Source organism: Cricetulus griseus, chromosome 4, assembly GCF_003668045.3.
Source record: "Cricetulus griseus strain 17A/GY chromosome 4, alternate assembly CriGri-PICRH-1.0, whole genome shotgun sequence".
Classification (NCBI taxonomy): Eukaryota; Metazoa; Chordata; class Mammalia; order Rodentia; family Cricetidae; genus Cricetulus; species Cricetulus griseus.
Window position 1 is genome coordinate 41,312,238 of NC_048597.1, and position 12,563 is coordinate 41,324,800.

Here is a 12,563-nt window from a genome sequence, read left to right on the forward strand (position 1 = left end):
AAACTAATAGGCAGAAGGAAAAGAAATGCCAATAATAGAGCACTACAGAACATCATCTAACAAATCCTGAGGAAATAGAAAACACCTTTCAGTAGTACCTTCAATTATAATTAGCCTCAACTCACCAATAGAAAGATGCAGGCTAACCAAATAGATTACAAAGCAAGAACCTACTATCTGTTGTGTCCCAAGTGAGGGGGGGTGGGGGAGAAAAAACACATGCAGTTAGCAAAAGAAGTTCAGAAACTGATTATCAGAGTATAGAGAAGAAACTATCCGGTAAGTAGGATTCATAAACAAGCAAGCAGAGCTATTCTTATACATGATAAAGAAGACTCCAAATAAAAACTAATCAGAAGTGACAAAGAGAAACTACATATTGATAAAGAGAACAATCCATCAAGAAGTTCAAACAATTATAAACATTTATAGATCAAAAGCTAGGACCCCCAATTTCATATAACAAACACTAAAAGGCACAAAAGGCCACATACGTCCTGATGTAATGACAGTGGGAGATGTGAATGCACATTGCCAGAGTTAGACAGGTCTTCCAAACTAAAAAGTAAGCAAAGGCATTTCAAATTTAACAGATATGCACACTCTTCCACCCAAAAACAGAAGGAATACATATTCCCAACAACATACAGAATTATCTCCAAAACTGAATGGGTAACAGGTCACAAATCAAATCTTAACTAAAAAATTGTGATAATTCCTTGCTTCTTATCAGACAACCAGGAAATACAAATAGTAATCAACAGGAAGAGAAACTGCAAAAATAGACAAGACAATGCATTTTGAAACCAGAGAGGAAATTTAGAAATTCCTGGAGTGAAATGAAAATGAGAACACAACATGCCAGAATCTTGAGACACAGGCAAGGTAGTCAGTCCTATGACTATGCTGTACACAGTGATAAGCGCTTACATTAACAAGCTAGAAACATCTCAAATAAATAACATAACAATGTACCTCTAGGCTCTAGACAAGCAAGTGGACAACCCCAACACAAAGATGGCAGAAAATAGTAGACCCTGGAAGAAAGTACTGATATAGGGATTAAAAGAGCGATACCCAAGGTCAATCAAAGACTTGGTTCTTTGAAAATGTTAGTGAGATTGATAAACCCCTAGTTAAACGGACAAAAACAAAGAAGGAGTAACAAATCAATCAAATTCAATAGGACAAAGACACTAAAACAGACTCCAGTCAAATCCAGAACATCATTAAAGAATACTTTGAGAACATATACTCTAAAAAGCTAGAAAAATCTAAGCAAAATGGATGAATTTCTAAATGTTTATTATCTGCAAAAGTTAAAGACAGAAGACATAAGCAATTTAAATAGACCCATTTCAAGGAATGAGATTGAAGCTGTAATCAAAAGTCTCATATAAAGAAAAGCCCAGGATAACACGGAGTCACTGCTGAGTTCTATCAAATTTTCAAGGAAGATTTAATTCCAACAGTCCTCAATTTGTTCCACAGAATAGAAAGGGAAAGAGCACCACCAAATTCACCCAAGAAAGTCATTATTATGCTGGTATCAAAGAAATGAGAGAGAGAGAGAGAGAGAGAGAGAGAGAGAGAGAGAGAGAGAGAACTGCAGAGCAATTTTCCTGAGGAACTTAAGTACAAAACTTCAAATTTCTGAAATTCCAGTTTCTTAAATTCAAGAACACATTAAGAAGATCCTACATCATGACAAAGGTTGTTTCATCCAAGGGATGCAAAAGGTGGTTCAACATACATAAATCAGTAAGTGTATAGCATATAAGTAAACTTAAGTACAGTGATTATGTCATCATCTCAGAAGATGCAGAACAGATACCTGACTAACTTCAGCATGCCTTCATGGTAAAAAGTACTGGAGACATCAAGAATACACATATGGTATATATACAAACCCAAAACCAACATTATGGTAAACAGATAACAATTGAGAGTATTTTTTCTAAAATCAGGAATGAGACAGTGATATACACTTCACTGTTCTGATTCAATGTGGTGCTGGAAGATTTAGCAAGCAGATAGGAGAAAGACATGAAAGGAATAAAATCAGGAAATGAAGAGGCCAAATTATTCCTGTTTGCAGATGGCATGAAGATATACTTGAAAGTCCTGATAGAGTCTATCATAAAATTCTTAGATTTAATAAACAATTTTAGTAAAGTTGTAGGGTGCAAAATAAATAATGAAAATCAGTAGCCTTAACAAATATCCACAATTAATTTACAGAGAAAGAAATTAGGGGAAAAAATGTTACTGTCATTCAATATGGTTAAGAATAGAATTAACCAGGGGAATGAAAAACATCAACAATGAAAACTTTAAAACATTGATGAAGGACAGCAAAGAAAATACTAGGTGATGGAAGGACCATACTCTTGGTGTGATGAAATTAGTTCCATAAAATGTCAATATTATAAAAAAGAAATTTCCAGATTCAATGCAACTCACATCAAAATCTGATGTTATTATTCAAAGAACTAGGGGGAAAATGATCTGAGAGTCCACATGGAATAACAGAAGACTACAAACAGCCAAAGAAATTCTAAGGAGGAAAGCATTGTTGGAGGTATTGTGGTTATGACTTCAAATCTTACTATAGAGATATAGTGAAAAATATAGCAAACAACTCAGACAGGGAGACCAATGGGTCATCTTCCTGTAGACTCTTCAGATCCATTTCCTTCACCCTGTACAAAAATTGGCTAGGAGGAGTGGCTCAAAGACCTTAATTTAACAGATAAAACATTGGAACTGCTAGAGGAAAATGTAGGGAATACAGTTCAAGATAAATGTTTAGGTAAGAAGTTTCTGAACAGATCTCTAATAGTGCAAGAACCAGATCCAGGAATCAACAGATGGAACTACATAAAATTAAAGTTTCTGCACAGCAAAAGGAAACTATCAGCCAAGGAATCAGACAGCCTACAGAACGGGAGAAGATCTTTAACAGCTATACTTCAAATAGGGAGCTAATATCAGAATTTACAGAGTGAAAAATAAAAAATAAAAAAACCTGTCAATCAATAAGTAGGCTATTAAATGAACAGTTCTCAAAAGAAGAAACACAAATGGCCAACAAGTATTTTTTTTTAAAGTGTTATGATACCCTTAGTCATCAGGGAATTGCAAATTAAAGCCACTCTGAGACAGCATCTCATCCTGGTCAGAGTGGCTATCATCAAGCAATCTCATAACAGATACTCATGAGGACGAAGAGAAAGAAGAACCTTATGCACTGCTGGTGGGAGTTCAAACAAGTAATGCCATTATGTAATGAGCATGGAAGTTTTTCAAAATATTTGAATAAAGAACTACTGCATGACCCAACTATATTATAGCTCTTAGATATATATCCAAATGATTCCATATCCTACCTAACACAGACACTTGTACATCCATGTTACTATTGAACTACTCACAATAGCAAGGAAATGGAACCAGCCTAAATGAATAATGAGTAGATAATGAAAACATGGTATGTATACACAATAAGATTTTATTCAGCTGTAAAATATAAAACAATGAAGCTTGCAGGAAGATCGATGGTTCAGGAGAGACAAAAGACATATGTTCTTTTTCAAATTCAGATCATAGCCTGGTTTGTGTGTGTAGTGGGGTATATGGGTATGAGTAAACCCTAAAATGCAAAAAGAGAGAGAGAGACAGAGAGAGAGACCAAGAAATGATGAAAATAGGTGACCAGAAAAGATGGAGAGTAGGCAAAAGGACACAGGAGACATGAAAAAAGCAAAAAGACTGGGGGAGGAGTTACCAGGAAAGGATCAGGGATAACAGGGTAGGGATATGAGGGGACAAGAGAATCTACTAAAACGCACTTTGAAAATGCCATGGTGATATTTAATATCTTGTATGCTAATTTAAAAACTAAAAAACCCCACAACTTTTAAAAAGGGAAAATGTTGTAAAAACAGTGGCACTAGATCACAGCAAACATGCAGAGAAATTAGGCTACTCATATTGCTGACAATAGTGTAAAGAACACCAACTCTGTGAACCTGTTGGTTGTTTCCTTAAAAACTAGGCATACACTTAATGGGTAATCCCAAACTGAAAACAGTAACAATGTCTTTGCAGAGGGGCTTTGAGAATTCCACAGAATACATCATAGTGAAAAACCCACTGGGTTAATATGTGTCATGGGCATGTGTTACATTGTCAAAGGAGCAAACAAGTAAACACAGTGAAACACAAGAAACCCACTGTCTCAAGGGCATCATGCTTAGTGTGCACACCTTAGAATATCATCTGTTAACAATTTCATTGATGAATTTTTTATTGAATTGACCAAGTCACAGATATGGATGTCTGCACAGTGTGCACAGTCTGAACATTAGCACCTGCCAGTCAGGAATAAGTGAAAGTATGGTGAGTGCCTGGAGGGTTAGCAGTGGGATGCTGTGCTGATAGGCTGCAAACGGCAGTCACAATGGTAGTTACCCAAGTGTGATGAAATAACAGAAAACCTCCTGCACACAGGACAACTGTGGACTTCCTGGTTCTGATAGCATGGCACAGCTATATAAGATGCAACCAATGGGAGAGAGGCCGAATTAGGGGTATACAGAACGTGTGTGTGTCTGTTTCTTCCCATGTAGAGTGTGTGTGTGTGTGTGTGTGTGTGTGTGTGTGTGTGTGTGTATCTTTCAAAAATGGGTACAAAGTCAGAAACTTCTAATTTCCAGTAGAAATTCTACATTCCCTACAACAAAATTTTCTCATCTTAATGGCACAAAACAATGGCTGTCTTTTAGTTTGGTAGGGCTATTTTCAAAACAAGGATAAGACAGTTACACACAAAATAACTCTATCTCCATCTCAAATACTGGGACTCCCTTCCCAGTCACCTCAATTCCATTTCTGGTTTTTTCACTCTCAAGCTCATGGGTTTTATCAGTTTTCTTTTCAGTGACCCACATTGCCTTGAAAAATCACTGTTCTATGTCTATCTGGCCCTTTTATTCCCATGAACTTATCCACTCTCTCAGAAAATCTCCAACTAGGTATTGGATGACCTCTTCCTGTGCACACTGCTGACGGAACAGACTGTCCTGAAAGGCAGACGTTTGAAAAGAAAGCTCTTTAACCTAAATTAACATCAATCCCAAAGTAACAGTATATGTGAGATTCTGAGCAGAAGATCTTCCAAGTACTTCTTGCCTCCTAAGCCACTCCTTCCTTTCCCTGCAGATTTCCAGGCAGCAAGATGAAAACACACAGAATAAACATCCCAAGAAAACAAGATTCTCACCCTCATTTTAGAGCTATGCAGCTTGGTATCAGTGAAGACACAGGGCACGGGTGAGCAGTGAGTCCTGAACTGGGTGTGTAACTCAGACTGCCTGATCTCTAATCCTATGTCAGAATATTTAATCAATCTAGCCCCCTCCCGCTGGTCTGCTAGCAGACATTTTGTAATTTTAAAAGCGGGAACAGATGGAAAGTAGCTGACCTAATTCAGCCATCCTGATCCCACCCAGAGCTGGTTCTGAAAGTGTCATCAACCCTGAGATCAGTTATACATCTGGTGGTTTAACAGAGCTCAAGATACACTCTTTAAAACTGTTAGGATTCTTGTATGTATTAAAATAAATAAGTATTTTTTAAAAGCCAGCACAGCAAAAAAATATACATATATAAAAAGGAGAGTGTTTACTTCAAGTAACAGCACTGCTGTCCACAACTCACCAACTCATTCATGAAAAGAGCCTCTTTCCATGGGCTCTACCACCAAGACTGAATTCAATTCCATTAGGTTGGGTCCCCATTTCCCCATTGTGCTGGCAAGTGGAGCAAGGCTGGCCACTCTGGAAACAGCATGATTACCTAATTTGCAACCTCCTTTCTCCTTCTCGTCCCCTGCAGGGGTAGGGGTAGTGTGGTAAGAACAGTCTGATCCTTGGTCTGGGATGGAGTCTATAAGACCACAAAAAGATGAAATAACCAGGAGGAACTATACAAATTAATCAAATAATAAAAAATACCTTTTTTGCAAAAGTTTATTTTGGTTTGGTGACATGGGGCCATGTCATGGAGCTCTGGATTGTCTGGAACTCAGTATATAGTCCAGGCTTGCCTCAAATTTGCAGCCATCCTCATGCCTTAGCCTCTGTAGTGCTGAGATTAGTCTTGGGCTACCACAATCAAGGTGAAGTACATTTGATGACAACAAACCAAACTGCCTATTACCTCAATAGAAGAATGCTAAGACCAAGGGGGGAGCCACACAACATACAAGAGAAGAAAAAGCAAGTGGATTTCTCTGGGAAGAACAGAGAAGTAAGTAAGACAGAGTATGTCAGCATTTATTAATGGTCAGCTCTTTGGTTCAAAGGAATTTCTATTTTACTTTTCTTCTTTCTTCCATCCACTTTCTGTTGTTTTAAAAGAGAGGTCTCCTGTTACCCAGGCTGGCCTCAAACCTGTTAGATAGCTGAGGCTGGTCTTGCTCCTGGGTGATGGGCTAACAGCTGTGAGCCAAGCCATCTGTTTACTATTGTGCTCTCTTTCTAATAGGGTGAGTTTCATCAGGACATAGGAGGCTTCTAGGTAAGTCCCACTTTTTTACTCAGTTTGCTCTCCTGCTCTAACAGTACTGGGATAGGTGATCTATAAGCAGATTAATTTGGTTTCTAGTTCTGGGACTGAGAGGCTCCACGACATGCTGTTGGCAACTTCCCAACCTCTGGTAGGGGTCTTTGTGCTACACACAACACAATGTAAGGACAGGATAAAAAGCGAGTGTGTGTCTGGGAAAGGGAAAAAAAAACAAGACTGTCAGGCTTGCTTTCTCAAGGATGATAAACCCACCCACCTGATAAATGCCTTAATCTCTCATTGTGGCCTCTACAAGGTCCCACCTCAAAGTACTCCCACAGTGGCAATCATTTTTTAACACAGGTTTCAGAACAGGCAAACTGCATCACTTACCCATACGGTATTTCAGCTCTATAACTGTTTTGCCTTCTCTGGATAACTCTGTAACTTCACATGTGTAGTTTCCCAAGACAGCTTGTTGCCTTTCCATTTTCAAAGAGGCATCACCCTTCAGTAAGTCTGAGACTGAGATTTTTGCACTGGTAAAGTTAGTCTCTACAGTAGAATTGTTTTTACTTCCATCGTAGATGAAAATATATGTTTTGTTTAACTTCCATTTCACATACATTTCTTCAGTGCTTTGTGCCTCCACATTGAGGACGATACAAGGGATGACGACAGTTTCATTGCACTTAGTGAATTCTACAGATTTGACGTTACTAAACAGTAGTTGAGCTGAACCTGGAAAACAGATGCAAAAATAATTCATTATAATTTGCATATGTGATATGTTATCTTAGGTGTATTATAAACCGTTAAGGTAAAGTAAAATACTTCAATTGTTCATTTAAACAAGCAATATAGGAACAAAGTGAAAATGGCAATAAATTATTTGTATACCAGCAGACTGTAAGTTCTTTATTCAGTCTTAGTAATACAAGGTATACATTACCATCCATCTTGGGAATAAATTCACCAACTGTGTTGGAAAATGCAAGGTATGATATCTAGCTTTGAAAGCTCTGAAGTCACCATATCTACTTACTGATACATATATATATATATATGTATATGTATAATATGGAAACATTCTGAACAAAAAAGCCAAGTATATTTGGGCTCAACTTCTATACACTTCTTCTAGATGGAACTTGCTAAAGTGATATGAAATTTATCTCTACACTCAGGCTGCATAACCAAAAAAAAAAGTGGCCAGCTCTATTATACTTTAATATACAAAGCAACTCGAATGAATCAAATCTTATCTTTCCAAGAGGATGGAAAGTCTTAGAATACTAACGAGGAAAAAAAAAATGTTCTCGGTGGCTATTTCCCACTGCAAAAGAGAGAGCGATAGACATTTTGTATGCAAGTCTCAGAAAGGATTACACACAATTGAATGGCATTTTTCCTACCCCGACATTTCATTGAATCTACAGGACAATTTTGAAATGTAGATTACAGGTATTTCTTCCTCCAATAAACCATAAACTACTCAAAAAGCCAAGGAAGAAGAAACCAGGAGCAGATGCTGCTAACGAGTAGAGTATACTCATTGGCTCTTCTTAATGGCATAAGGCATGAGTAGCAGACTTACCATGGGTGCCTGAGTGACTAGAGTAAATGCAAGGCTCACCATTCAATTCAAACTGCAAGATGCAGAAATACTCCAGCTGTATTGTATAACTTGGCCATTTATCCAAGCTCTTATCTAAGTAGCTTGTTGACTTTTCTTTCAAAACCCAAAGTGCCAAGGAATATAAAACATTAACTCCATTAATCTTTAATACTTCCTCCTTCCATGTAAACTAGAAATAAAATCAAGGACATAAGATGTTACTGTAAGAGTCTGATTATTAATAAATACCCATCAAGTTGAATACAAGGACATATACCAGAATACAGTCTGGACTATGTTCAAGAAAATTCAAGACCAAGCTCCCTGCCTGGTACACTCTGGAGTGTAGTCTTAAGTAATTCATTTTTCTAGAGCATAGTTTTATAAAGAGGATCAGAGCAAACGGTGGGAGGCCTCCTAGGACACTGGGGAGCACCACAGGAAAAAACATCTAAGAAGTGCTCCCTAAGCAACACTATGATGCACAAACACAGGGCAATAGCATGATACTGGACACTGTGCCATCTACTGTCATGAGCTGGGCCTTCTGAATGCTCTTGAGAATGTGCCACTTGAAGCAGCCTTTGGGGCATCCAGGCTAACTTTTCCCAGTTCTCTAGATTTTTAGCCACCCACATACTAGGAAGCCCCAGGCAAAACCTGAATGGCCAATTATGTTTTCTACACCCTTGGAATTTTGAATTATTTCCCTGGAAAAAGAGCCACTGAAGGCAAGGACCATATTGAACAGAGAGAAATTGGGGAGGAGGGGGTGATGGATGCCACATCTACAAAGGAAGGGGGGATTAGAAAAGACCTGTGAAGAGTTTGAAATGGACAGAAGGTTCCCAGAGTGTCCTGTCAGTGGGTGCTGGGAACTACCTAGCAGATCTTCTGCAATCATCAGATTCTAGACGGGCTCTGCTACTACTGACTTCAACTTGGGTACCTACAACTGTGTAAGTTGTTGGAATTGAGGGTCATGAACAAGATTTTTCTACAGAGACAGAAATTTGTTTTGCAAGCAATTTATACCTCATGGAAGAGGGTTCCAAACAACATCACTTAAAAAAGAAAACTGAAGATACTGACCAATTTTGCATCCATTAATAAATTCGTTCAGCATTCTTGCTTGCCTATAAATATGTTTGCTCTACCAATTTGCCTTCAAAAGTGATTGCCTACTTTCTGATTTGTTCTTTAAGGATTAAAATTAAAACTTTGATGTCCATTTTATAACAGCATGAATCATTTCAAAGTTTAAAAATTATATTCATATGAGTCATTTCAAAATTATTCTTCTCTGGAAGACACAAGTGGATGGCTCAGTTATCCTATGAGATATTTTTTCCCCAGAAGACCCCAGGTAAGAAGGAAGTGGATGGCAAGCACTCTACAATTTTGTAACTTGTTATACATATTTCAAGGAATACACTGTACTGTATTACTTCTTTCAGTAAAAACATTTCATAACTGAAGCAGTTTATACAGAATACATGCTGTCAATAAAGTGAAAAGTAAATTTGACCTGGCTAACCAAGGCAACCTTTATACTAATAACTAGTAAACAAGAGTAGCTCAAAAGGTCCCTCCAAATATTAAATACAACTTTTTAATATACAAACATTGTATTAAAAACACTAAGTAACATCATCTGATATGGGCTTTTATATTTTGCCCATTGCCTCTTGATGGAAAAGCAAAGAGAGGAAAAACTGGCTAATCCAGAGAGTAAATGACCATAAATAATGAACATAGGAAAATTCATATAGATAACATACACTGTAACAGTCTATTCCACAGAGTAGGGAAACTTAGCCAAAGATGATGCTGGAGTTACAGGCAAATTACCAAAGAAGCTGGGAGGATTAACTTATATCAAATGCCAAAAATACTGGATGCCACAACTTCCATGAATACGGTGCCAACAGAATGCTCCCAAGTTGGTCTTGAGCACAGCTGTGCAGTGGCAGAGGTCTGATCCATATGTTACAGTACATGTGTGTTCACCTCAGAAACTTAGAGATGCAATCAGCAGTTGTTAAGAGTAACCTTGATAAAACTCTGCCTCGATGGAAGGATATGGTAATTAAAAAAAAAATAAGTGGGACTTATCTGGAGGCACTTAGAATTCTCCTATGGGGAATGTAAGCAGGTTATACAACACAAGGTCACAAGTGTGGCTCTTTCTGCGTGAACAAAGTGCTGTGGAGGGCAGAAAATCAACCCGTCTAGCAGGTTTCTAAGAAAATTTACATTGCTACCAGAGAACAGGAGATTGTCCTATAGTCATTGCTCACCTGGGCTCCTAATGTTTTTAGACATCCCTTGTAAAATTTCTTCCTTTCTAATGACTCTTAAACAATTCACCTTCTGCTTCTCAGCCTGTAGTGTCCAGCAGTCAACTCTCACTCCTTAATTCAAATTGAGTCCTTCCAGGAAGCCAGAAGTTCAGAACACTTCCCACACAAACTTACCTGCAGCCTCCATTATCCATGGGTTTTTTTTTCTTCCCTTTTATTCATAGATTTTCCTCCTCCCTTCCAGAAATTAATTCCTTCACTCCGAGCTTGTTTCAGTGGCTGACTCTAGACCATCATCTAGAGGACTCACAAGCTGCCAGCCTCCATACCCCCTGATTCCATTTATGGAGTTTTTTTTTTTTTTTTAAGTTATCTTTCAATAATTGTATATGCACCAAATTTTAAAAGCCCCACATACTCATGTCTTTCCCAGCATCCTAAGATAATGATCAGTGTGCACTTCGTGACCTCAGTGCACTGCCAAACTCTGTGTCAAGAGGACTTCACTATGTGCCCTGTTATTCTACCACTGTGACAGCTCTTGCTCAAATCACCAATGACATCATATGAATAAACCAGTTCACACAGTTCATCTTGTCTTGACTTCTCTATAATACTCGAGCCAGGGAGCATTTCCTCATTTTTTTTTTTTTGCCGTATTTTTCCCCTCCACCCCTAATAATGCTTTTGATTAGAAAATTTCCTCCACACTGCCCTACCTTTTAAACACTAGTCTTTGGCTCTTATTAAATATTAGTATTCCTAATGTGGTTTTAATGAGAATGGCTCCATAGGTACCTATGTTTGAAAGCTTGGTCCCTAGTTGGTGGAACTGTTTCAGAAGGATTAGAAGATGTGGCCTAACTGGAGGTATGCCACTGGGAATGGGCTTTGAGGTTTCAAAAACCCACACTACTCTAGCTGATTCTCTCTCTCTTCCTCCTGATGTCAACATGTAAGCTCTCAACTACTGCTCCAGCACCATGCCTGCCCTGCACTGCTGTCATGTCCCCACCGTGATGTGATGGCCATGGCTTCACTCTCTGTAACTGTAAGCAAGCTCCAACTAAACATTTTTTTAAAACTAATAAGAACAGTAACTAAGACATAGGTGTTTCATGGACAGTAACCTCCCGCCAAGTATTCCTTCCCCCCTTACCCCAATAGTTTTAACAATCAGCACATTTTCTAACTCAACCAGACCCCACCTTTCTTCTAAACTGTAGACTTTAATTAATGGTCTGTTATGCACACAGAGAGAGTTGCTACAATTAATTAAAACTTAACAATGTCCCAAGATTATATAACACTGTATTTCCCAATCTTCACTTCCCTAAAATATTTTACAATTATCTACTAGTCAATCAGACTTGGACCCATAATTCAAGTTAGATGCCTAGCTCTTTCTTCAGTCACAGAGAAATCTTGTTAAGTCAACCTAGTCAATAGTTTCTAAATCCGAAGCCTTTTGAATGAATGAAGTACACTGTCACCCCTCTCCCTTGAACCATTGCCAGACCTCCAAACTGCCTCTCTGCCTCTGTCTTCCATACTGTTTCACTCCAATGCCGATGCATTTTCCACAGTCCTCAAAATAACCATTCTAAATGCAAATGTGTACTCCTTTGCCCAGTGACACCCCACCACCCTCGTTCTTGAGCCAAATTCTAAGTGCATTAGCATGGGAAACAAACAAGGTCCTCTGCTATCCTTTCCAGCCTCACATTTGTACTCTCATTTCCAAAGTAATCTCCCATCACAATGACCTTCCGAGAACCCCATGAATAGGCAAATGTGTTCTTACAAACACGGCTTACCACATACTGATTCCTCAGCATGGGGGGACCACAACCTTCTCTGGGCATTGAGTGTGTGGTGTAGTTTGGTTAAGAGCACATCCACTTTGGAGCCAGATCCTACATCGTAGCTGTAGAACCTTAAGCAAGTTGCTTAACTTTTAGACTTCAGTGTCCTCATCTACAAAGTGTGAATAGTAGTAGTATCATCTACTCTATAGAGACTTTGAGAAGATTTAATGAGAAGATGAACATGAAGGCCTTACTGTATTACCT

The 12,563-nt window shown here is 38.4% G+C and overlaps 1 protein-coding gene across 10 annotated transcripts in view; it reads right to left on the reverse strand.

The window, feature by feature from the left end:
• Cd47 (CD47 molecule) overlaps positions 1-12,563 on the reverse strand; it is a 60,023-nt gene that overhangs the window by 40,847 nt on the left and 6,613 nt on the right. For 8 of the 10 annotated variants that reach the window (XM_027412547.2, XM_027412541.2, XM_027412538.2 and 5 more), the window contains exons 2-3: positions 6,964-7,311; positions 5,860-5,949 (exon numbers count right to left, since the gene is read on the reverse strand). In XM_027412547.2, the coding sequence (XP_027268348.1) occupies positions 5,860-5,949; positions 6,964-7,198 (325 nt within the window). In that variant the 5' untranslated portion in view covers positions 7,199-7,311. The remainder of the gene's footprint in view (positions 1-5,859; positions 5,950-6,963; positions 7,312-12,563) is intronic. The other 2 variants (XM_027412544.2, XM_027412545.2) reach the window with 1 other exon arrangement.